Source organism: Pocillopora damicornis, chromosome 7 (genome assembly GCF_964200805.1).
Source record: "Pocillopora damicornis chromosome 7, jaPocDami1.2, whole genome shotgun sequence".
NCBI lineage: Eukaryota > Metazoa > Cnidaria > Anthozoa > Scleractinia > Pocilloporidae > Pocillopora > Pocillopora damicornis.
The window spans coordinates 11832809-11860262 of NC_142676.1; the positions used below are offsets into that span (position 1 = coordinate 11832809).

The following is a 27454-nucleotide window of genomic DNA, read 5'->3' on the forward strand; positions in this document are numbered from 1 at the left end:
TCGTAGAGAACTAAGTATCTTTAATCACTCTGTAATTGTTCAATCATAAAATTACTTAAATACAAAGTTGAAAGATACAGACGTATTTAGTGGTGCCTGTCCGGTCAAGAAATTTCTTCACCGAATGACAGCATCACTTTCATCGCGTTTATAAACACTCTTCTATAAATGTTTGGCCTTTCTGAATTGTAATTTACATTTGATAGTTAAACAGCCGATATATTGCCTCTTAAAACTGAAGAAACAAAACACGGCCTCGAAAACGTTTAGCGAATAGAGATGATTGAGCACTGACGGAAGAACAATGACGTATTGGTTGATGAATTAAATTCTAAACATATTACATATGCTATCTTTGCGAGACAATTTTCCGTCCAGTTGCTGGTGAAGCTCTACTAGCTCTAAGTTCGTTCACAGTCCTCCACAAGTCTTCCAGGCTTCTTTTAACGTCTCCCATTCCATTCAGATTCTTTAGGCTTTCCTTGAAGAAAGCTAAATCCGACGTGACGAGTCTGCATTAAAAGGAAAATCGTCTCTTTAATTCCCAACTGTGACTAACATGTAGATTCTCCTTGTGATCTCAGTATGTTGTCTTGCAAATAGGTTATGGGAACTAACAAACCTGTCAGCCAGAAGGTGATATAAAACCAAATTCCCTAGTCTTATGAGGAAATGCATATCAGTCAGTTAGGAAGAATTGCTAAGTGAATCTTGGCGGTTACAGGGTTAAGATCGCTGTAAGGTAATTTATTCCTTAAAGGAGAAAGAAGAGGAAAAATGGGAGTGTTCTTTCATTTGCACAATTTGCAACCAAAACGAGAGGATAAACCCTTTATTTAATCTTTTATCCGTTCACAAAAAGCTGTAGAGGGATCAGAAGAGAACAGTTACTTACTCATTACCTCCCATAACAATCCTCTTGAGGTTTTTCTTCACGCCCTGTTCACGTGCATTAATTTCAGCGGCTCGAATATGTATAACAATCAAGTCCATCTGACATGCGCAAGTTTCTCGACTAGTATTTTTAAGGTCAATCGTTTTTGATTGTATAAGAGGCCTTATGAAGAACATCAGTGATAACGCGCACGGTTCCCACTCTTTTCTCTTTGTCTTACTGTTAGAATACCTACCCATGCTGTGGACCACCATCATTCGTGACTCCCAACTTGTCTAACTTATGGGCCAAACTTTCCTTGAAAGCTCTTTTGATGTCTCTGAATATGGCCTGGACAACAAAAACAATAACATTCAAACCAAAGGTAACTAACTAGGTTGCATCAAACACCTTGTACACAAGGGTTGCAGATTGACTGTGATTAGCTGGAGTGGACCTGTTGAGACATCTGTCAACAATATCGGAAACTTAGTTACATTCACTTTGTGATGAGCAGATGCGCAGCTCATTTCCTCATATATTTTATGACTCTGTGTGTTAGTCCGACTGTGCTTTCAATAAGACCCAGCACCCGCCGGAGTCCCGGCAGGTATTCTGTTGGGAATCGCCGGGTCAACCGGGTATATCTTGGATACTTTCAAGCAAACTCACGGAGTGAGACCTAAAACACCTCGAGTTCTTTCATTCGGCTTTTACCTTTGTAAACGACTTTTGATGAAAATGATTAATATTGTGTTATCATATATTCGAGCATACGTTTCACAGATTTCCAGCAAAAAAACGATCAGTTAAACAATTGTTTTAAAGGAGACCAATACTTAATGATCATCTACGGAAGTAACACCGAAAACTTCTATTGAAGCCAGTTTATTCTGAATGGAAGCAATGGGATATTAGTGGGGAATTGTAATTTATATTATTCTCTGGCAGGTGCTTTACAAATGTAGCCACCTTCTTCAATTCTTATTGAAAGCACTGGTCCGATCTCGGCCTGGGAACCTTCAGAGGGTGGTTGTCTACCATTGTTCCAACTGAAATCACCAAGCGGCCTAAGGAGGGGTTCTGTTTCTATACGATATTACAAACTCACCTCAACTTGTGCTTCTGGTAAAACAAGTGACACGGACTCGTGGAGTTTTGTGATTTGCTTAACCGCACCGCGCATGGCTTGAGACGGCATTGGAGCTTTGACCTCCCACTGTTAAGGAACGAAGTCAATCTTATTAAATTTCCGTATACTCAAAGTATACGAAGTCAATCATATTAAATTTCCGTATACTGAAAGTATACGAAGTCAATCTTATTAAATTTCCGTATACTCAAAGTATACGAAGTCAATCTTATTAAATTACCGCATGCTGAAAGTATACGAAGTCAATCTTATTAAATTTCCGTATACTGAAAGTATACGAAGTCAATCTTATTAAATTACCGTATGTTGAAAGTATTGTCAACAAGCGATGCTTTACAGTTTACCTTGGAGAAAATATTTTTAAAGAGCTCTTCCATCAGGTTTACGATTTTGCTGAACAACTCTTGACGATGGTTGTTGTAATCCTGAGAAACAAGACGGAAATTAAACGTCTTCAATCAACAATGTGGGCAACATTGTGTGTCCCTTCGTTGGGAGCAATGGACTTTGAAAGGATAGAGGAGGTAAGTCACTTAAAAAAAAGAGAAACCGTTGTGGTGGGGATTATTACAAAATAATTTGGTTTTAACAACTACGTTGATGATTTGAACTGGCCCCCGTAAAGAGATGCTAAGGCTGAGCGTTACCCCCTCGTCAGACTTACTCGCTCTGAAGGGGTAACGCTCGAAAGTAGGCTTTAGAATTTCTTTACGGTTGCCAACCCACATCATCGACTCTGAAAGGTGTCCGGGTTCTTAAGTAAGTGAGGCACGCTCGAGACCATTGCTTTTTTTTTTTCCCACGAATGCTACACAAAGCATAGAGATTTATTCAGTGGATAGCACTGTCCACCCCTCGAACAACCGTGGCCAGCTTTGAAAAGTCAATGAGGGGATTGCGAGGCTAAAGTTTCTGGCAAAGTAGAGATTGTTGTTGAGTTATTCATTCCTGTCATTCCTTCTCACATATGAAGTACAACCAGAGTTTTATACAAACCGACAACCGAAGAGCAGTGCTTTTTACAGTGTCTTCGTTGTTAGAGCTGTTTCTAAGCTGCTGTATTGTTATTACGGTGGCGAAAGAAAAGCTAATTGAAATGCCGGCCATTGTTTTGCTCGCAAATTTTCAGCGTATCCAAATGTTGCGACAACTAAGGCTCGCACTTGATTGGCTACCTGTGAGTTTGTTTATTGACCAATCAGAATGTCTGGTTTTTTATACTTCTTTGCGCTGAATTAACCCTCTCTTGCACTGAATCACCTGAATGCTGCCTTTATCTTAACCAGTCAGAACTGAGTAATTTTTTCATGTATATTATTTTGGGGTAATTGTATTTAACAATCTTATGAAGAATGCAATTACACTACATGCCGTCGGCTCACCTTCAGAATTTGATCAAACTGCGATAGTAAAACGTACTGCTTTGGCGGTAGCCTTTCCTCGAAATGCGCTTTGAAGACTGGAATGTGAATTGTAACCACCTCTAAACAGCGGGCAGCAAGAGCTGACAAAACAAAATTCAAACAAACAAGAAAACAATGGAGCCATACGTTAAAACAACCTCGTTAAATTTAGCGAGGCAAGAAGCTCATCACTGCTGAGGTTGGGAAGCATCATGTACTCTTCACCATCCCAGGTAGGCCCCCAAACATTTCGTCAGGTTACTTTACCGCTTTCACTCCCGTGATCAGAATTTCAATTTTCTAAACTGTCAGCTATTTATCTAATTTAATTTAAACAGTGAAATTTTTAGCGTTAAATCAAATGATATCCCCTAAATGGTATATATGCGTTATTGACCGAGCGTGAGGCCAACATGGCTGGATACTAGCCGAATTCTTTTTTTGAGGACTTCGCTGTACTCTGCCCATGCCGCGACATCGGACCAACATTCTCAAGTACGACTCTCACACTCGGTTAGTAAGAAGTTCTTCTTTCCGATTACCTAGATGTTTGGCTGTGATCGTCTTTAGTCCAACAAGCTGCAGTGCTCCAGCTCCAAGAACCAACTGGCATGTTCTAGAGTTGAACATCTATGAAAACGTTACACAATAAGGCGCCATCAGGCTCAAGAAAATATAAAACAAACGTTGGCGAGAAAGACTGGAAATTAAGCAAGACAACGGTGGTAAGAATGAGAAAAGTTGTAGCTAATGACAATAAAGAGAAAACGTGTAATGCATGAAAAGGGCGACAAAACATGCATCCTGGGCGACATGGATACAGTGTGTTGCTGAAATCTGCTAGGAGACTGGAACTCACCGCTGCATGACAAATCACACGACAAAAATAATACCATAGAGCAATATTCAATTCAGTGTCAAAAGTGATTCAGGATGGCATTGGTTTTACGTTACTTCGCTCTTGTGATTGGTCCAGAAAACTCGCGCCATCCTCTCCACCGATAAGATTCAAAAGTATAACCAGTCGCAACTTCGTCACTCGCCTTTTCCCGCGCCTTGGGCAGTTTTTTTTTTTTTCAAATTTGAGCTTTCATGAACTCTTTGCGACATTTCCTCTGTTCTGAGGGGCTTAACTGGTTACTTTGAAATTTTTTTTTTACGACATTCGATCGAGATGTGCTCCAATGAAAAGGAAACTGGGGATGGATTTCTAAAATCCAATGAGTTCGACTAAAAAAAAACTGAACTCTACCACATGAAAAAGTATCCAGGCCTAATTCAGACCGTGAAATTCAAAACACACTCCGCTTTAACACTCACATTACTAAAATACTAATGTTTCAATTGTTTTCCTTTGACAAGCTTATTTTTTCAGCTCAATAGTTTGCAAATTTGCGTTCCCAGTCCTATGCTGTTTTACAACACGACTAACTGCTGGTGGTAATGAACTGCAAATATGTCACTGACCTTCAAAGTTTCAAACAACTTATTCATAATGTCTGTGACCAGCATCGGGGTGTCATCCACACACTGGCAGTAATCTACTAACATGTTCACTAATAAAAGCACTGTCCTGTAAAAAGAAACATACGAAGGAAGCATAATGGTCTACGAAAGAAGATTTGTTTACGCTCCAACACAGTCGTCGAATTACAGCCGTGAAATCTCCATGACTGTATCCGAATTAAAGGCTATACAAGTAAAGCGAGGATTATGATTGAACTGCTTACGAGAAAAATACAAATGAATTCCACAGTTACTTGCAATCATAAGGGTGACTAATGCAACACGTAATAAAGGTAAATAGTTCTTAACTCAATTAAACAACAGACGACACTCTCCATCGGTTTACCGGTGTAATAACCCACCCGGGATGTTGGGAGAACACGAGGAAAGTTTGTAAATTACGAGCCGGAGGTCAGATAGAATGAATGAATGTAATCAAAATGATAACTAATTAGAACTGTTTACTCCGGAGTAACAAGCTCCCCATTGAAGGCCTCTGAAGGAATGTAATCAAAATGATAACAGCTAGATTCTTTTTTCTCTCTAGTTTTTGTCACTTATTTGTCTTCACCTCATTTGTATTCACATGTCACTCATAGTTCTTTATTTGCCTTTCATCGTTTAACCCTTCTCAGTTTGTAATTTAGACCCTTGTTGTATCACGTAACCTGTCTTAAAATTTCTGTTTTGTATATAAGTCGCAATCATTGTAAATAGCTTTTTAGTTTTTAATTTTTATACTGAAGAAGGCCGGACAGCCGAAACGTCGTGCATTAAACTCGTCCAGAACAGTCAAGAGTTAGCCTCTTCGTTACGTCCTTATAGTACACTTATATATATATAATTATAAAATAAAATTAATACATCTCTTAACTTACCCAACAACGGCAAATTTTTCCCCATTTACAAATAAAACTGGAGATGGCTTGCTGTCGTTAGTTGCCGTAGGACCTGGAAAGAATTTCAATTTTGAACATGAAAACGAGCACTTTAGAGTATATGACATAACTGTTGTATTATTGTATTAACCGAAGGACGGTTTTTCCCGATATACTCCAATCTTGACGGAAATACGCTACACCAAAAATTGATCTTTGCATTAAGCACTTTTCGATTGAGTTCTGTAAAAACAAACAAAGCAATCACAACAGCCATTCAGAAGAAGCCAAGGAGCCAATGAGAACTCAAACTGGAAATAAGCAGGCTGCCTGAAGCGCGAGAAAACGCACGTGATCAAGTTGCAATTGGTTTTAGTTTTGAACCTGAATGGTTTAAAAATGAGCGCGATAATTTTTCTTGACCAATAACAGAGCGTAGTTTTGCAAAACCATAGCAGTCCTGAATTACGTTGGACACTCAACTGAAAATTCTATGAACCTTCTCAGTATTACATAGCCTCGCTCGTTAATGGTTCACTGAAGCTCAGTCAGGAGGGCATCGAACCAAGAAATTGGAAGGTCTGAAGCTAGAGTCCTGACAGACGAAACATAATTCTAATTTGTACCACGCTGGCAACTAAAGGAGTGTTAACTGTAACCTCTAATAGAAACATCATCACTTCACTTTGCACATACCTATAGAAAAATTTGGCTCCTTGCCCCGGGGGTAAACACCTGGTAAAAGATCAAAAAAATAACTATTTATCAAAAAACGAAAATCACTAAATTTGGAAATATAATGAGCCTGAACAGTGGGAATTTCAGTTTAATCTTACCATCAACTAAGGAGTCCACTAAAGATTGGAGCTCTGTGGGTACATCAGCCTGCTTCCATCTCTCATTATCTAATATCAAACTAAAAAATAATCCCCGAAATAAAAAAAGTTAAATCGATACACATAATGCAATTTGGTTCATGTTCTTAGAGTAACATCAAATTAACGAGAGAAAGAGAGCAATTTTCATTGTGTTCAAAGAAATTCGGAATTGTTTTGGTTTCGTTTTCCTTTACTTTGTGATTGGTCTAACAAAACTAGCACTATTTTCTCAACCAATCAGATTCAAACCAAACACCAATCGTGTTTTCCCGCGCTTCCGAAGCTATCAAAGGGCTCAAAATACGAATGGGGTTTATCAAATAAAATGGTCTCCCTTTCTCCTAATAAATTGGTATAATTCTCAAGATTCAAACTCTGCATCCCAATCTAAAAGCTGAAGATACAAATTTTCCGGTGCACTTTGAGCTGCATGAGAACAAATGCCTCACCTTAACTTATTTTTGCGTTCCTCGTGGAACCTTTCGACAAATTTTTTAGCTTGTGACAAAAGAGTGGCCCTAAGACTATGGCTCTGGCGTCCACATATTTTCTCACAGTCCATAACAAAGTCTTCCACCATACGTGTCAGCCTGACAAACTCTGCTGAGGATAAGCTGTCCAGGTAACCAGCCTGTTAACAACAAAACGATGTTTTTACATGAATGAAGGGGGTGAGTTGTTAAAGACAATGTGGTACTGCATTGGTGGGGGAGGAGGGGGAATATTGCACGATAATTTGGCTCTATCAATTTAGTTCATAATGTGAATTAGCCTCCGTAATTAGCCTCCTTCTAAAGCTGACGTTCCGAGCGTCAGCCCTTCGTAGGATCACTCTGACGCAGGGCTAACGCTAATAGTCATCTTACGAATTACGGCGTTTAAACATGAATGGCAAGTTAGAAGAAGTGGTTACAGTGTAGGCCCTGGCTTTGCGGGTTTACGTTTCAGTCAGTAACTAAATATGAACAGGGCAATGGGACGGCATCACAGCTCACAACACTTATCCGAGTTTTGACCTAAAACTGATCGAAGTCTGAGGGAGTGGCTTGAATTAGGAATGGAATGCATGCCATCATGTGTCACAATGGCAAAACTGTAACTAAAGTGTCAAATGGTACTAACAAAGCCCCACATGAAAAGCTTTCCATTTATCACCTTCCTCTGTGTAAGAAAGAAACCGACACTCAGCATTCTTATAACCTTAGTGTAACGTTTGCCAACTATGAACCTAGTATACCGCCTGACTTCTTATCAATTCTCTATAGTTCAGTGCTGTGGCATCAGACCGATGAGTATTGTTTGACAGTTTTTTTTGAGGGCGATTGGTTTGACTGAAACAACAGTAATAGAATAATTGACTCAAGGAAGCAGAAGTTAACCTGCGATGGATTATCCAGGGGAAGTAGCGATACTCCTACTGGCTTCATGCTTAGGAAAAAAGGAAAAGCTCTGACTGGATAAACCATCTGGCTTAAAAGATGACTTACGCATTTTAAAGCGGAACTCGCAGCGCGCGCATCGAAGCCTCATACCTAAGTTAAAAGACACTTCACCGAGAGGAGCTGCTCTTACCTTTCCTCTCACACTAATAAGTTTCGCACAACGCAGCTGTGCCATTTCACAACCTGCACACAGCAGCTCCTTACTTTCCTGCGTCAGTTTCTTACAATCAGTTGTGCTTATCAAGATGTCCACTCCACTGCTGCATGACATAAGAAAGTATCATGTAAATGTTTCCTTGCTAATGAATCTCACACACTTTTCAACGTGGAGAGTTCTGATACTATTCCTTCTCCTCTATGCCCTTGGTAAAATAAGAGGTTTCGGGATATCACGATTATTTGTAATGACTTTTCTCATCTTGGTTTGGTTTGAGCTACGTTTCTCGAGAGTAATTTCAGAAAATATGTCATTGAAGGCTATTTTCGTGCAGGTCTCTCGCGATGCGTAATGAAACTGGTAAGAAAAAGTTAGCTGATGTAAAATAGAAGACTTTGATCCACATGCTTGAATGTTGCAAGTATACATGACGACCGTTTGCCGGCTACAAATGTATTAACGCAAGCCTTAACAAACTCTTACCAGACAGGTTGAAGAAAATCTGATTTAGGAATACCAAAACTTTCCAAATCATCTGGATCGAAGTGAGTTGTGACACCTCCAGCAGCTATCATCAACACTCGTACAATGCTCTGATGCAACACCTAGAATTGGAATCGCAAAGGTTGAATATTCAAACAACATTTACAGGTTTCATTTCATGAAGAGGCGGAAAAGCGTTGGAAGGCATGACAAGACTTTCAAATGGATTTTACAAAGGTACCCGAATCACAAAGGAAATTAGTGCACCCACCACACAGGGCTAATTCTCCAAATTAAGGTCAGCCCTGAATGTCTCACTTTTATTCTCCCTACAAGATGCTATAATTTCCCTATAATCGAGTTAAGAGAATTTAATGTCTGAACAAAAAGCACCCTCTGCCTAAAATGCTAGAAAAATTGATGTAAAGAAATGTTGAGTAAAAACTACATTTTAATCCCCTCTAGGAGTTAAATGGGTAAAGAATTCACTATATATCAACTGAACAATCAATCATTCACAGATTTCTTGGAGCAACGTAGACACATTAGGTAGAAAGTTCAGATATTTTAAAACTATTTTTGAAGCGGTACACACTTCTCCTTTGAAAACGGGTTGATAATTGATGTGTTTACAGCTTACCTTCATCCTTCGCAGGACACATAGAGAGGCGTTAAACACTTCCTTTAGCATGTTCATCCACTGCAGGAAATCTAAGCCTCTCATTGCATCAGTAATGCTCGGACTGATGAGAAAGAAGACAGTTGGTTAAAAAGATCACTGGTTATTAGATATTTAGAAAGTTACTTAATGGTAGAGGAAGATGTTTTATCGTCTTGTCACGAGCGTGGGACAAAGAATCAATTCTGAGTCCCCATGAGGAATCGAACCCGAGACACACCTTTGGATCTGAGATTCGATTCCTCATGGGGACTCAAAATTTTTTCTTTGTCCCACGCTCGTGACAAGCGAAAAAACATCTTCGGTCTGTTTCTTTACTGAGCTCAAAACTTAACATATTTCTTATTCTACTTATTTAATGTTATATGTCATTGCAAATGTGATCAGTAACTAATTGAGGAATTCAAAGGTTACATGAATGGCTTTGTTTACAAGAAAGATGTTCTTAGTCTTGTCTCGAGCTTGTAACAAAGAAAAATTGGATTCCAACGAGGAATCGTAACTGGACCTTCCGATTCTGAGCTCCGATACTCTACTAGTTGCAGAGCAAGCGTAAGTTTGGCGAACGAGTGCTCCGTATTTTCTTGGTGAATGTTATAGCTGCCATTTTCGATTTTGACAACAGCAGGAGGCTAGGAAGAGAAAGGAGTCTGAACCTTTTAGGGGATAAGCCATGGCCAAAGGAAGGAGAAGGGAGGACATGGGGCATCTCTCCCCGCCCACTCCCCCTACCGTCCTTTCTAACTCTAACCTAGCAGGCCAGAAAAACGAACGTAAGCTTGTAACGTTAAATCGCCCTAATATGACGCCTACGCGACAATCTAATGCTTCACCACAGAGCTAGCGTGAACTCAATCGTTAGTTATCATTTTCCACTCACATCTTCCCCACCTACTCCCCCACAGACATATTTGATAGTTTATTTCTAGACCACACTGACTTAGTTGAGATTTACACCGCTAGATCCGTGACATTATCCTTATAGCCATAATATTACCTTTCCTCTTCGTTCTCTTTGCTGTCTGTGACGATATCTTGTACTGTCTGTTGAAACATATTTTAACATTTTAAAACATAAGAATGTACGTAGAGATTCAAGTTCACACTTCAGGTCATACTTGATCTAGAATCTTGAGTGTCAGATTCTTAAGTCAGAGTATGAGTAGTCGGTTAAGATATTAATAGGGACCTTGTGAGGAGTCAGCGCGGGGACGACGAGGAAGACGTCGATTAGACGAAAATTTTGTATTTTCGCTAATGTCTGGATACGTTTACCGTCTTTTACGCCGCCACACCTCAACTTCAGCATAACGTGCAGAGCTCTGTACATTTATGTGAGCTGCGTTGAGTTTCAAAAAGAAATATCAATAATTTGCTGTCAGGGTTTCCGTTCTCACCCGCAAACCACGCAAATTTTGGTGATTTCACGTTGTTGTTTGCAGAGAACGGCTGAGAAATCTGCAAAGTTTGAACACGGTTTACTGAGATATTGTTCTGTCCATTAGATGTTTTATATTCCCACGTCTTCATTGCCGTCATTGTCATAGGTTGCTTCAGGCCCCTATTAAGATTATAATTTTGATTCCATTGTCAACAAACCTGTCTAACTGTACTCTTTATTGTAGCATATGCTTCATCGCGATATAAGTGAAGAAAGTGCAGCTTGTGTTTCCGGAGAAGGCCAAATAATACAGACACAAGCCTATCCTGTTTTAGAAAAAAACAAACAATTATAAAAAATCCAAATGCTGTACTCAGTTAAAATAAAAGCACTTCAGCACATAGAATGTCACGGATCAACGTCAGTATCGGCGCCTCGCCTCGGCTACCCCTCCCCTCACCTACCCCTCCCCTCGCCTACCCCTCCCCTCGGCTACCCCTCCCCTCGCCGAACAACAGTTTACAGATGACAACTTAGGGTTAATGTTTGGCTTGGGGAGGGATTGCTCAGATAGCGACACGAAGTCATCTTCAATGTTTCAAGGTTGCTGCTCATCAGGGTATTGTATTCACATGTCGTACCTCGTCAACAAGTCCCTCACTCTCCATGTCATCCTCGGATGTCCTAGTAAGGTTAGCTGTTGCAAACTCCACAAAATCTGCTTCCATCATTCGTTCAATCACTCGTTCAAGTTCTGCCAGTTGTGAGCCCAAGTGTCTGAGTCACAAAAAGAAATAAAAAAAGCAAAAAATCACAAAGGTTATTGTAAGTGGAATAATAACACTCTCTTCTTACAGACGATTTCAAGAAATTATTCTTCATTCATTATGCTGATGATACTAAATTGCAAAAACAAAAGTGGAGATATTCAAATGACGTTTATGAACAGACTGTTCAGCTACATACTGTATTATCAAATCTTCAACTCTGAATATTGCATTTCTAGTGTTCTAATTGGCTCACTCAACTCCGCTTATCAGCTAATATTGCAAGTCACCTTACATGGAAATGCATTGCGCCAACAGTTGATCATTATTTGATAAAATAATCATTCCATTTGCAATTGTTGGATACGAGATTGCACATATCCAACTCGAAACAACCCCCTCATTGATAAAGGGGTAAGTTTCTGAAGAAACTGTGGTGCTGCGTCGGTGGGAGAGTATAGCAGGTAGTTTAGTGTTAACAACTGGGTTGAAAACGTAAATTAGCCACCGTAAAGGGTAAAAAAGCTGACGAAGGGCTAATGCTCGAAACGTCAGCTTTTTTACCCTTTACGGTGGCTAATTTACGTTTTCAACCCAGTTGTTAACACTAAATAACCCCCTCATTGGCTATCTAACATCTCATATATCCAGTGTGCGCTCAGGAATAATTGTTAAAGACCTCAATTGTGGATATTTTTACAACATTTAAACCACCTAAAGTACATGACATGACATTTGAATTTCAATCAGTTTGTTATGTGCCTTACATCTGAGTTTTGAAGAAATTTTCTGTTCCAGTACTGGATATGTTTACTTTAAGTTCTAAATAGAATTTAGTGAACCCTTTCACTGAGGCGAAAAACTGTTATGGCCAGACCATTTCAGCTAGAATTATTAAGATACCTAAAGCTTTGAATGCCAGCAAGTTCTTGTTGTAATACTTCCTGAGTAGTGCTGATCAAGTCCAGTGCACCAACAAAGTCAGATGTCGACAACAGCAGCTGAATTGTTGGCTGTGTTTGATGAACTGTGGCCATCATTTTAAGCTGAAGAAAACATAGATTATCACCACTCCTTCACATTTAAATGCTAACATTTTAACTCCAAAGATGTGATTGCTAATTCTCCCCTCTAACTGGAAGAATTTGGGATTAGATTAAGATAACAACTTTTACCTGATGAGCATTCTCATTACCTGCCTGCTTAACAATGTATGGATATTATGGGGAACTTAAATTTTAATTACTTCTGGGAGTTAAAGGTTATAATTACTGAATGAAATTATTCTTTGCCTTAATTTAAGAGTCTAGATTGCTTGATAAAATTTATCTGACAATACCTATTCAATCTACCTTTATTGTTTTTGCAGATCTGTGATAACCAAAGAGAGCAACTAAGTTTTTGCTTGCTACATTCAAACTTTCCTAATGAACAATGACAAAATAAACCCTTCCATCAGTATGTATATTCTCAATACTGTTCTTTATAGATTTTTTAAGGAGCTGATAGGGAGAATTTGTTGAACAATCAAGAGGTTCTTTAGTTGGTGATCTTTTCCTGAATGATTTAGAGTAGATATTGTAAGGAGAAACTAGATGTAAATCACTCCTGGGAGCCAAGGCAGTAGAAAGAAAACAATTTGAGCCTGAATTATACAGAATATTCAAAATCGTTCTTCCCTTCAACCAATTACAAGTATTTGTTATCATACTGAAACTGGAACGCTGACACAAGGCACACAAAATTCAGCTCACAGTCAAAAAAGGGCTTCTTTAACTTTCATCCCGATTCATATCTGGGGGTGTTAGATGGATAAGGGTTCCACAACAGGTTATTAGCTCCTCTCACCTTTTCAAACACACTGAGATATTTAGATCTCAAAGATGAAAGCCTGAGAACATTCAGGAATCCTGAACACAAAACCTCTTGAACTTTTTGCACCTTCATTCTGGGAAAATTAAGAAATAAAGCAAGCAATAATTAACATTAACAACACAAGTACAAACATTTTCAACAACATTATCATAAGTAAAAATATCTTATTTTTACAAAGCCATTGAATCAAATCCTTATTAGGAAATAATTATTTTGATCCAGGCCACAAAACAGTAATAGATGAATATGCACTTATTGAGTGGGAAGGTCAGGCTGGAAAATGTTTGGTTGGAAGTCATGATGACCAAGCAAGCCTGACCAAGCAAGCCTGACCAAGTGCGTGCATTATGATCATCCAGAGCCAATTATTTTCCTGTCCAACCTGATCATGACATAACTAAGCCAATGAGCATTTTATCAAATGACTTTTGCCCTTTGTTTTCCAGCCTAATCTTCTTCCCACACACATCTCTACTGTCCCATTCTGCCCTCATACAGGATTTTTGTCTAAAGTTTTTAATAAAAATGCTCTGGATCATACAGGTGATACACAAATCAATTCAAAATAAAACTTAAATTGTACCTTAAATGTTTGATCTCACTGACTGTCTCTCCAACATGATCCTGCAGCTGATCTTGGGATGCCATTGCACTGAAGAAATCTTCTGATCTTAGTGAGATCTGATGAGCCAGATTCACTTCTGTGATGTCCAAATAGTGTGACAACTGAGAAAAGAATTAAACAACAAATGGTTCCTTTGATTGAAAACAAACAAAAAAACTTTGGCATTTCAGCACTTCCTGGGTGACCAATTGCTTCAATACAGAACTTGATGTAAATGTTCTTTGTGTATTTTACTTCAAGGTTTCAGGCAAACAAAAAAAATTTGAAAAATAATTAAAGAAAATGAGGAAAAATCTACTTAACAGTGAGAGTACCAACTTAAAATATTTTATAAATTATGTTATTGGGGAAGGAACTAAATTCTTCTGGTACCACTCTGTTCCCAGAAGTATCACTCTGTTCCCAGGAGTATAAAAAGATATCTTGGAGCTGTCAAGGAAACTTTTAAAACCAATTGTTGGGCAATTTTCTATATCAAATAGGCCTGATTATCTCATCCCAAGGGGATGATGACAAAAATTTCATAGAAACCAAGGTAAGTTATCAGGAGACACAGTGCTGTAGTGGTTAGTGTGCTAGACTCTGGCTCAAGAGGTTTGGGTTGAGGACCAGAGTCATTGTGTTTTGTTCTTATGCAACACACTCTACTCTCACAGTGCCTCTCTCTCCACCCAGGAACACAAATGGGTACAGGAGAATTGTCAGGGAAGCCTGAAGAAATGCTGGGGGGGGGGGGGGGGAGATTATCTATCAATAGACTGGCACCCCATCTAGGGGGGGAGGAGAGGAGGGAAGAATACTCCTTGTAACTTCATACGATGAAAACCAGGATAAGCTCCAACTGTATGAGTCACTCAGTATAAACTTAAATACCTTTGCCAAGATACAATGTCGGTTCTACCAATATTGGGCTGCTGAACCAAACTTTATTTAGGCAGACAAATAGTGACACATCAACCAGTCAGTACAAACGTACAGTCATGCAGATTGGTTTCCCGCTCAAACTCAACCCTCTCTAAATATTTAGAACAGTTATCACTACCTTTTCCTGAAGAAGCTTTGCTGAGTTCCTCGGCACAGCCCTTGTACTCTCAGCTGGTTCTTGAGTCACCATACTCCAAGGAAGGACACTGTTAAAGATCTCTGGGTCTTCCAAAGCAAAATTGGGCATCAGGAACACCTGAAATTTACCAAGACTTAACAACTCAATGAAGTCTCCATGCTGACCAAAATACAATTATGTTACAGTCTGTAATTTCCAATAAACCACCCTTCCACTTTGCCCTCTACAGGATCCTTAACAACTGCTAGTAATCAATCATTTAATGAATTTCACAATTACTCAGTCAATTAAACCATCCATGAAAATTAGATAATGTTAGTATTTCCTTGAATAAGCACCCTTCCCTAAAAAAGCACCCACCCCTTGGCCAAAATGGGAAATAAGTGCCCCACCCAAACAGTAGTCCTGAGTACAAAGAAAATCAGTTTCTATAGCCACAGTGACTTAATTTACAACTTTGTAAATTTTACCTACAGCAAAATCAGTAAAGGAGAATAAAAAGTGCCCCATTGATTAAGCACCCTCCTTCTGACAAGCACCTTTCCTTTGAGCCAAAATTTTAAATAAGTGCCCTAGTGCTTGTTGGACAAAATACAGGGAAGGAATTTTAAAAGGTCACACAAGTCACAATTCTACCAACAGTAAACAATTAAAGACAAAAATTATTTTATAATGAACAACGAACCTTTGGTATTAGGCTGATATCAGATGCAACTTTGTCAACTGGAAAATAAAAATTTCAAGCAAAGTGAGTCCTTATTCATTAATCAAAGATCAACCAAAGATAGCTCATCTTCAACTAACTTGTTCCACCTCCAATAAAATCATATTCCACAACAGATACTTTAACCACTAACCACTCTGTCTTTTGGCTGCGGCAACTGCAGCTGCTGTAAAACCAGTGTCACCAGGAGTTGCCGTAGTCCCACCCCCAACTGAATTTTTCTTGAGTTTTTGATGAACTTTGATCCTCTAAAAAAAATTCAAGGGATTCTTTTAGTTAAATTTGAACATGTACATGCAGTGAAAGAGTACTAAAAGTTTAATAAAAATGAGACAAAATCACCCTCAAAGAGTCAAAGGATTAATGAGCATTCACAAAAAACTGTAAGCATGGATTTGATGACCACATACAAGTTATTGCATGGTGTTTTCCACAAACTGTACCTTAGACCTCTTCAGGATTACTAAGCTAAATGTCTTAATAATAAAAGAACAATATTCCAAATGATTCCAAATGAATTTAAAGGTTACTCACAAACTCAGTTTTCTTGAGGTAGTCATCAAAAGAAGCCTTTGGGATGTTTGGAAGTAATGTGAGAGGTGGAACATCTTGTGATATAAAATCTTCTCCCCATGTCTTGGTGAAGAAGTCTGTCTGTCTTTTGAGCAGTCGTGGGTCATTTAAGATGGCAGGAAGGTTTTGTGTCGAGGAATATACAGTGAAAGAACTTGCATTAGGAAATGAGATGGGTGGTAGTCTGGGTCTTGGATATAGTGATTCATCAGTGGTAACAGAAGCATGACTCTCTGATTTTACTGAAAAAGAACAGACGCACTGAAGCATTTAATCAATTTGTATAATAAGCTGAGTTTAATGCTCACATTTTGATTGGTTCTTAACTATCAGGGTTCTCCTTATCAGGCAGTAACTGGTTTATCACTTGTAAGAGCAGTGTTACCGCCTGTAAATGCTCAGAACCCTTAAAAAATACACATTTATGGTGAGCTAATCTGGTAAGAAAGTGTAATAACAAGCCAACAGTGTGTACTATTATAGATCTACATGTGCTTTAGTTAGCTAACACTGACTGGTACCTTTCGGATTTCAAAGCCCGAGTGATTTTTTGTGGGCTTTCTGCTAAATCTCATGACATTTGTCAGTTCTCTGCATGTGCAAATGTGATGTCGTTTAGTTGTTCAGTTTCTACAATGAAATGGCAGCAAACAATGCTGTCGTTTCTGTCCAGTAACAAGAGGTCATAAAGAGTGGCTGGTAAGCTTTACAAGAATTTTAGGGGTAAACAAAACAAAGGTTACATACTAGCAATGAAGAGCAGCCAATCGCCAGAAATAACTGCTTTGACAGCTCTACAATTGCTGGCTGTATAACGAACATGTGAGGACAAAGCTAGTCTTCATCATGAAATTCTACTTGAAATGTGATTCAGACAATGGTTTGAAAGAAGCCTTGAAAATAAAATCTCTCAACAGTGTAAAAGTTCTGAATTTGAGATGATTAGAACATGAATTCAGCTAATCAATGTGATTCGATTTCATAGCAATGCAATTTATAGCTGACACCACTGATTTTCCAGCAATATGCCATGTAAGTGACGACAAAGATATCACCCAAAATCGAAGGGAGACCAGTTTACATTATAAGCAGTTTGGAAAGGGCATAGTCAAATATAATGCTTTTAAACAAAATTTTACTGTTTTGTTCAACCTCTGAACCTAAAGGTGTATCATTCACATTATGAATTTTTCAATGGAGAATTTTTGATAAGTGCGATGTACTGTATGCTTTAGAAAATGACAAAGTTGAGAATGATCAGCCGCCTGAAGCTGCAAATGTGCTTTACTGGTTTTAAAAGGTCCATTATCTGTTGTGCTAAAAACTAGGGAAAACCCTGAACTAAGTCTTTTGGAGAACAGACATAAATAGATGACATTGCTATCACTAGCATTTTGCTTTTTTAATCATATAAACAAATAGATTTCATGTTGCTGTGGGTCCCTGTAAAGAATTCGATCACAGAAGACATATAATGATGGCAAGAACCTTTGAGACACACTCAGCTGTGCCTCTTATGCCGATCATTTTTTTCCCACATCATCTGTGATCTATTCCTGAACACATGGCAACAGCATGGCAACATAGAGCATTTTTGTTAAATAGAAAAGTAACTTACATGAACACAGTTAACAAATAATAGAACTTATAATGAAAAGAAAAGTTGATATTAACAAAAAAAATTTTTTTTCAGAAACAATAAATACTATAATACTTCCTGTATCATGAATTAACCTAAGATAAAGCAAAAGATAAAAGTGAAAGGAAATATAAAAAAAACTCTCTATCCTCCTAATAGAGGTTGAACCCTTTTCACTCCCAAGACCTCATAAGCAATTCTCTTTACCATCTACCCTGCATTTCTTATGATCTCAGTTGGTAGAATTTAGTATTAGATCAGCTAAAGATCCCCAACATGTAACTGATATTTTTTTTCATTCTCATAAATTGTCTGCTTGATAATTTTTTGAAATTGTACTGAGAAATTCTGTCTTGGATAACCATGGAAGTTAATGGGTTAAAAAAAATTTGGATAAAATATATCCTAAATATATTCAGTGTAACATTGATTCTGGTGCCTTAATTTAGTAGTGCATGTACATCAATGTACATATATTTGCTACCAATTTTTTAAGACTTCGACTTTTTGTGAGAGTTTAATGCAGTCTACTTGAGTTTTAATTCATAAAACGCGCACGAATAAATGGCAAGATGCAAACTCTTCTACACTGCCTTATGTTACTCGGAGTCCAGTCATCATAATAAAACAGAATTCGTGTAAGCCGTGTATGTTTTCATATATTTCAAAATTAACGAGGAATCAGAGAACTAGATGCAATTAATGATGTCAAGAAAATAACACAAGGGGAATTATTCTTAACGATCAGAATATTTAAACTGTTAACTATACACTTACCCTCCTCCAGTTTTGTGTGATTCTTCCTTACATGATCCTCGTAATCTTTGTCGCTGACACCTTCAACAGGTAAGGAAGGGCAAACGCCATTTTTACCGTAATGGCAAACAAACGATCCTCCTTCTTTTGTGCAGTGCAACTGTCTCAGATGAGAACTAAATTCTCTTGGTGTCCTGAAAAATATCTTGTCGCTACAAATTGCACAGCTCTGCCATGGTTTAGCTTCATTGGGGTCCACTAGTCGTAACATAATTAGACGACTGGAAACCAATTCGCCCCTTGTATTTTAATAAATCATACCTCGATGATCTCTTTGCATTGATCTGATTCATTGGTCTTTTTCGATTTTGACGATGTGTACTCCCTGTCCGTTACGTCAACCCATGTTTCATCCTTTCGGTAACCGGTAACCGGGCGAGGCGACAAAAAATACATCACTTGTTGAACTCTAATTTTCCAACAACTTTCGCCGATTCTGTAATCCTTAGCAACCTCGCATTTAGCTACGTCACCAAAAGTGGCCCCACTTTATTTTTGACACTGCGATCTCTGTTGATTTCCCCATTTTAATTTTAAGGAAAAAAATCATTATTATCATTTTGCAAGTTCACATTCTGTATGGTGGTGTCTAGCTAGTTGAAAGCTTGAATCCTAAAGAAAAAGTCAAATGTAATTACATTTGTCTGTTCTATTGTATCTCAGATTAATGTCACGTGAGTCAGCACGAGAACATCTTACTCATAATTACATGACGTATCAGCGGTTCCCGCTCTGATTCAAAAACTTAAGCGGCAGTTCTGGCGAAGAGTTGAGCTTTTTACCTGTTTGAAGACAAGGATAAGGCTTTATATTGCCCTTTTCAGCATTTAAGTGTTTATCGGCTGGTTATTTTGAAGTTTTTTTCGGAAGTAATGCAACGGGAAAGGCAAGAAGAAACTGAACATGACGACGTCATGGAAGAAAACGCGGGACCTTTGCTTATCAACAAACTCGAGGTACTGAGGCAAATATAATATGGCGTTGTAGTTCGTCATTACAGATAAGATTATTCTCAAGGGTATATTTCTGGCATTTCCCGCGTAAATCTGAAATTTCTATTTCTTTTTAAGCCAAAACGTATCAAACTTGCCACGGGTAATGAGGCGTACCTCTTGCAAATTTCGACTGGCTCAACGCTAAGTTAACGCTAGCAGTTTCAGTACACTCCAGAGGACCGATTTTCGTTGGAATCTCCCTTGAATGCTGCCGAATTCATTTTTATCATTGCTATAACAGATTATTTGAAATTTATCTATAAGGAATCGAGAGTCTTCAGGAAAGTGACTTTGTAATAAATTAATAAATCTAGCTACCATACCTGAACGCCGCCATGATGATAGAATTGCTCGCTTTATGAAGATGTGAAGTTATTAATTTTATAAGACTTCCTTGTGATTGTCCTCGAAGACTATGCTCGAATTTCTTGCGAACAGAATATATCTAATTTCTTTTTTTTTTATGTTCTTACTGTATGTCTTTTGCGGTTTAGATTTTGATCAGGGTAGACTCCTTTACGTATCCATTCTGAAATGTCAGTATAAGCTGACCTCTCTTCGTTGAAGATATGCATGTAAGCTGAGCAAGATTTCCGCGGAGCCTTTTACTTAATCGTGTATACAGTTCTTGGATGAAAAAAACGATAAAGAAAACGATGGACTGCTTCAGAATCCAAGGCTTCTAGGACTTTGTTTCAGAATAGTATGGGGTTACATGGAAATGTTTCTGCAAACTGTTTTTTTCTAATTTTCACTTTTCAACATGATAAATGATTGTATTTGAACAGCATGAGTGTGTGTGATATTTGGGTTATTTTGTAAGCTTACATGTACAGCTTATGAAAAATTATGTTGATGTGATGATATTGAATGATGACTAGTCATAACTGACATTTTTCCTTCATAAGGAGCATGGAATTAGTGCCAATGATGTAAAAAAGCTGCAAGAAGCTGGATATCACACCATTGAAGCAGTGGCCTACACACCGAAAAAAGCTCTACTTGGTATTAAAGGAATCAGTGAGGCTAAAGCTGACAAACTTCTCAATGAAGCCTCTAAGCTGGTGCCAATGGGATTCACTACTGCCACAGAATTTCACCAGAGAAGATCAGAATTAGTGATGATTACTACAGGGTCAAAAGAGTTAGACAAACTTATGCAAGGTTGGTTTGAAACTTTTGTCAAGTGCTTATATATTTTCTCTAGTTTAATATTGATTGATGGCTTATTTGTGTGAAATTTTACATTTTTTTTGAATAGCAGGAAATAAGGCCTGAACAGATTTTTGACCAAAAGGTTAATTGCCTTTAGTTTAAAATTTGTATGGTATTGTTTGTGAAATATGAATCAGGAGGTTAAATGATTAACCCTTTACACCCTAATATCAGTATGTATATTCTCCATACTGTTCTTTATGTATTTCCTAAGTTGACAGGGGGAATTTGTTCAATAATTAAGATCTTCTTTAGTTGATGATCATTGATCTTATTCTTGTGGCCTAAATGTGTGATTCAGAGGTGATATTGTGAGGATAAATTAGAAGCTAGGCCATCTAAGGGGTCTAAGGGTCAAGACATGTACTATTGAAGTGAAGTGGATTGACGTTTTGTTTTTAGATCGTGTAATGTTTTGTTAGTCTTACATTTGAAAGACATAACTTTCCTTTTGGATCCAAAGGTGGTATTGAAACTGGAAGCATCACAGAAATGTTTGGGGAATTCCGTACTGGAAAAACACAACTGTGTCACACAATGGCCGTAACATGTCAGGTGATCAATCTTTAACTTATCACAAGACAAGGTTGAGATTTCAAATGTTTCTGAAAGTTTCTATAATTGTGTCATACATGTACCTCAAATAGGGACAAATAATATTAATTTGTCCCTATTTGATATTTCATGTTGTGGAATCCCATTTTATCAAACAGTCAGTTTGTTTTTTTGTTTTACACTTTTCAATGTACATGTATGGGACTGTACTTCCCAAAACTAATTACTTGTTTTGGGAAGTACAGTCCTATGCATGTATATTGAAAAGTGTATAACAAAAAAATTAATTGTTTGATATAATGGGATTCCACAACATGATTACACTGTGTACATGCATAGAAGAAAATCAGTAGTTCTTATGTCCAATAACATAATGTTACTTTGTGAAGTTTATATGAAATAAGTCATATTTGTACTGCGGTTGTAGATGAAAGTGAAATGTGATCATCGCAGTAAATTTTCCAATTTAAGCAATTGGAAAGAAGAAGCCTGAAAAAAATCAGGGCTTCAACGGGATTCGAACCCGTGACCTCCGCGAATACCGGTGCGATGCTCTACCAACTGAGCTATGAAGCCACACATTGGGAGCGAGGACTCAATAAATTGACCTCGCTCCCAATGTGTGGCTTCATAGCTCAGTTGGTAGAGCATCGCACCGGTATTCGCGGAGGTCACGGGTTCGAATCCCGTTGAAGCCCTGATTTTTTTCAGGCTTCTTCTTTCCAATTGCTTAAATTGGAAAATTTACTGCGATGATCACATTTCACTTTCATCTACAACCGCAGTACAAATATGACTTATTTCATATAAACTTCACATCATTTCACTGCACGGGAAGATATGAACTCAATAAATTGACCTCGCTCCCAATGTGTGGCTTCATAGCTCAGTTGGTAGAGCATCGCACCGGTATTCGCGGAGGTCACGGGTTCGAATCCCATTGAAGCCCTGAGTTTTTTTTTTTTTCAGGCTTCTTCTTTCCAATTGCTTAAATTGGAAAATTTACTGTGATGATCACATTTCACTTTCATAATGTTACTTTATCTTACAGCTTCCCATCGACCATGGTGGGGCAGAAGGAAAATGTCTCTACATTGATACAGAGGGCACATTTCGACCTGAAAGACTGGTAGCTGTTGCTGAAAGGTATGGTCAGCAACCTACATTTTAATTTACATTATGTTGTTTACTATGTCTTTTGACTTTAAGGACTAAGAAAAACTTCCGTTCTGATAGTAAAGAACAGAATCTTTAAAGTGTTACCCTGATCGCCTTCATCATCCTTAACAAAATGCTCATTTTCCTTCATTTCTAAAAGTTTTCATTGTTCAAAATTTACCAAACAGTAGTTCTTACCCCACCTTAAGAGAATTATTTGATATAGCTATATCTGTGCATAATTCCAGGCAATTAAATTTGCACTGATTAGACTTTTTAATATACATAATTATATATAAATTATATATTTATTTGTCTCCTCTACAGCCTTTGTCCTTTGTGCCCTTCGTCTTTCTTTTGTTTTTCCTCTCACTCTCTTTAGATAAAGCTCACCCCTGCTTTCTTCCCCCGCCCCTCCCCCCTTTTTAGGATCTCATAAGATAAACTAGATTGTTTTTAAAACAATTGTTTGATCCAAATGTGTTCTTGTGAGTTAACGTTTGTATCATATTGTTTTTGTGATGTAGATATGGGCTTTCGGGACAAAGTGTGCTTGATAATGTGGCCTATGCGAGAGCCTACAATTCAGACCATCAGTCTCAGCTTCTGATACATGCATCTGCTATGATGTCTGAATCAAGGTACTGCTTGATCAATAAATGTAGTTATGTAGTCCTGAAATACACCATGCATTAAATACAACTATTGAACTCTGCAAGCAATGTAAACTGTAATTTTTTTTCCCCTTGCCACTTAGCCTGACTTCTTGACTCGTTAGTCAGATGGTCAGTAATACCCAAACCCTGAGTGACTTAGTTACCTCTAGACCTGTGTGGCATATGACAGTCACTCTTCTACACTCTGGCAATTTTCAAAATACATGTACAGTATTCTTAAATTATTTTCTCCATCACCCATCATTGCAGATATGCTCTTATGATTGTTGACAGTGCAACAGCTTTGTATCGTACAGACTACTCTGGTCGTGGAGAACTGTCTGCCCGGCAGATGCACCTGGCAAGATTCCTTAGAACACTACTAAAACTTGCAGATGAGGTACATATGCTACCTAATTTTGTGTTTTACCCTGTATAGACCATGTACATGCAATATCACACTTTTTTTCTTCTCTCTTTTTGGACTGTGCCATGCTTGCTGCCTGTTACTGCATCTTTGAGTAGTTTTACCTATGAATGTTCAAGTAGTGATAAACCTTGTTTTTTTTTTTTATGTGAATTGATTGTGATACCATTGTCATTCAGTTTGGTATAGCTGTTGTTATCACAAACCAAGTTGTAGCACAGGTGGATGGTGCTTCTATGTTCCAAGCAGATCCCAAAAAGCCAATTGGTGGAAACATCATGGCACATGCATCAACAACAAGGTAATGGCTAATAACAAAATCCTGTTCTTTGACAACTTTTCTCTACTCACTTCACAATTGTAGTTTGTTTACAGACTTACCTTCAGTAGTAAAGTTGCGAGGGTGGAAATCATCAGGGCTGTTGTTAAGTTTTTGTAATAGGGTCTGTTTGCATTGATGATACAGCTCAAACTAACTATAGACTATACAAACTGATATTGATCATCACTTGTGGTGCTACAAAGGTCTCAGCTATATCTTAGGATTTTCAATGTTTCTAAATGACTGCCCTTGACTTATGTTTGTCTTACAAAGGATTTTCAGTGTCACACAATTTTTAAGCAAAGGTGACTTTAAAACACCATGTTGATTCATTCATTCATTTGTATTGGCCCTGAAAAGGCCCTTTGGAGGAGTGGTCAATTAAGTAAACATAGTTTTTTACATACTACATATACATACATGCATGCGAACATTATGTAAGTTTATGAAGGAATGAGGTAACTACATATCTTGACTGTGGACAAAGCTGAATAAGGTTTGACTTTTTCCACACAAGCAAACTCTGTATGTTGTCTTTCTCAATTTATAGTAACATTAAGTCAGTACATTACATTTCCATAAACAAGATGAAAAAGAAAGCAAATTCAGTTTTACAAATGATGAGCTGTAGCTAAATGCATTTTAAAAACATGTTTTAAAGGAAGCTACCAGTGAAGTCAACAACAGGTACATTGTCATCAAAGGAAAACTTGGATGTCAGCTCACTAGGATTTCCTGCAGGCTTGGAAGTAATAAGTATATATTCTGCTCCTTATCCTCTACAGATTGTACCTCAGGAAGGGAAGAGGGGAGACAAGAATATGTAAGATATATGACTCGCCATGTTTGCCTGAGGCTGAAGCCATGTTTGCTATCAATGCAGATGGTATTGGAGATGCTAAGGACTAAAAACTGGAAAGGCAAAATTTTTTGGATATGGTGTAAACAGGATTAAAAGTCTCAGATGAGCGCATCTCTATTTTAGCATCTAGTACCACTAGATGATTTAAACATGTGATGTTCTATAAGGTTTAAGCTAATACCATCATAGGGTGCTGGCAGGCCCTCATTATCATCCCTTCTGGACAAGTGTGACTCATCTTAAATCTTCCTGTGGGCAGAGAAACACAAATTTAAAACACATTTCACAATGAGGGGCTGCTTGCAAACTACTGGGCTGCCATCTTGAAGTCATCATGGAGAAGCCAACTTTGTTTTGCTAAAATAAGATTCATAAACAACAATCATACAATCCTGAATAGTATTTGTTTTATTTCTTTGCTATTTTATTTATTCAACTTTTGAAATTCTCGTCTAAATCATTAATGTGAAAATTAAATATTGCATCCTTTATACTGGCACCAGATGTTCTAATCTGATGATAACTCTGCTGTAAATAATAAAAATCATACCACTGCTGATTTGACAAAAAAGAAAATCATTGGCTAAAGTCACTCTCAACATCTAGAATTTGGAAATGAGCATCACATGTATTTCAGTTATGTACACTTTTTTACTGCAAGTTCTAGAAAACCATGAACACTATAAATATTTATTTTAATGCACAGTGACAAACAAGTCCTAAGATGTGAGGGGGACAAGAATAAACATTACACAGGAGTAGTAATGGCATGTAGATACTAATTTGTCTCTCTGTTGTCTGCTTGTGAGTTACAATCACCAAGTTGACTGTTGCTCCTCATTATATACCAAACATTCCCTTAGCATTTTAGAGGTTCATGGTTTTCTGACTTTTCCAGATAATTGTGCTGGCAAAAACTGCCCCATTTGTAATCTACAATTTCTCACTATTTACAAAATTTTATTGCATTACATTCATGTAGAAAAATTTATATCATTTTCTGGATTTTGTAAAATTTGTGGCCATTGCAGCCAAATTAACTTGTATTGAACATTTTGCTAATTGTTATATATTTGACTCATTCTGTGTTTTTCTAAAAATTGCCAGTTCAATTGCCCCATCATGTAACTAATGCAAATAGTACATTACACTATGTCTTCCTTCCATGTTTTGAATGAATTAATGATGTACATGTAACAGTAAGAGTAGTTTTCAAGTGAAAGTTGAAGCCAAAACCAAAGTAATCACAATTATCAATCAGAACAAAAAGTTAACATCATTAACTAATGACAACTCAAAGTAAAAAAACAGGCAACCTGCTTGAAGCACTGGAAAACAAAAGTGACTAAGTTAGGGTTGGGTTTACTTTTGAATCTGTTTGGTTAAGATGGTGGCAAGAGTTTTTGCAAGACCAATCACAGAGTAACTAAAGTATTTTAGGATCACATTAAATACTCCATTGAAAACTGCTCTAATAGCAAAAGACATCTAACATTGTGTAGACTGAAAGGATAATAGCTAAGTGTTTACACACAAAATGGAATCAGTTCTCAGACAATTGTGATGCAAATAAAGCAGCAAGATAGTTGGTCAAACCATCTTTTGACGTTCAGTTTTTGGTTATACATATCTGTGTTTTTCATGTTAGCATAGCAAGGCCCAGTAATTAAAAAGGTGGATAATGCTATTCAACAGATATCAATAAGTATTCAGCTGATAAATGTTGACAAAATATACTGCATTATGCACCATTTCAACAACTGAGACCAGATGACTTGAAGTTAGATCCTTTCCTGCTTGCTGTATGACTTTGCTGGATTTTCATTGTCAAGAAGAGGAGGAAATTCCTTTGGCTTTGAAGGTTTACTCCTCTGAATGACCCTAATGAAAAGAGAGAGGAAAATAGTCAAAATTGGAAAGAAATCACAATGACTGCACATAACTGAACTTGTATTCTCGTTTCAGAATTTTGAAAAGGGTTTTTCCTGATACTGCCGATAATTGTTTACCTGTGTGGTTACAATATTGGATAATGTCTTGTTGCAAACAAAATAGCTACTGGTATTTGGAATTACATGTAGTACTCATCTGTTCCTTTCATAATACTAGGTCATGTTGGTTTATGACTGAAATCATGTACTATTTGTTTTCTCTATTTTCATTTTTTTCCAACATTTTAAATTCTTTGGTACATTTCACAAACATAAAAGGTTTGGATTGGTACACATAGAAGTTCTGTGTTGACAGGATGGCTGTGAGTGGAAATTGGAGGCCACTGTCAGGATTGGTATGCGAAGTTATTAATTGAGTTGGTATGGGAAATTTGACTCGTGTCAGGGAAAAGTCAG

At 37.7% G+C, this 27454-nt stretch overlaps 3 protein-coding genes across 5 annotated transcripts in view; 1 reads left to right on the plus strand and 2 right to left on the minus strand.

The window, feature by feature from the left end:
• Positions 1-19583, minus strand: LOC113666290 (vacuolar protein sorting-associated protein 54). The gene is made up of 25 exons (XM_089213174.1): positions 18878-19583; positions 16423-16703; positions 16022-16136; positions 15850-15887; positions 15144-15281; positions 14060-14202; positions 13450-13549; positions 12505-12647; positions 11476-11611; positions 11053-11160; positions 10451-10497; positions 9415-9517; positions 8775-8896; positions 8265-8394; positions 7142-7323; positions 6651-6730; positions 6511-6549; positions 5815-5887; positions 4898-5003; positions 3973-4060; positions 3410-3531; positions 2372-2452; positions 1986-2093; positions 1131-1225; positions 1-512 (listed from the first exon to the last, which is right to left on the minus strand). The coding sequence occupies exons 1-25, from the start codon at positions 19125-19127 to the stop codon at positions 350-352; spliced, it is 2991 nt and encodes a 996-aa protein (XP_089069300.1). The 5' UTR covers positions 19128-19583; the 3' UTR covers positions 1-349.
• Positions 19417-26707, plus strand: LOC113666288 (DNA repair protein RAD51 homolog A). The gene is made up of 8 exons (XM_027182054.2): positions 19417-19872; positions 20820-21075; positions 21590-21681; positions 22733-22827; positions 23367-23480; positions 23766-23895; positions 24102-24223; positions 25030-26707. Exons 1-8 carry the CDS (start codon positions 19789-19791, stop codon positions 25151-25153), a joined length of 1017 nt encoding a protein of 338 aa, XP_027037855.1. The 5' UTR covers positions 19417-19788; the 3' UTR covers positions 25154-26707.
• The window catches only part of LOC113666292 (proton-coupled folate transporter), a 6697-nt gene continuing 4739 nt past the window's right edge, over positions 25497-27454 (minus strand). For all 3 annotated transcript variants that reach the window (XM_089213179.1, XM_089213180.1, XM_089213181.1), the window contains exon 7: positions 25497-26987. In XM_089213179.1, coding sequence (XP_089069305.1) covers positions 26888-26987 — 100 coding nt within the window. In that variant the 3' untranslated portion in view covers positions 25497-26887. The remainder of the gene's footprint in view (positions 26988-27454) is intronic.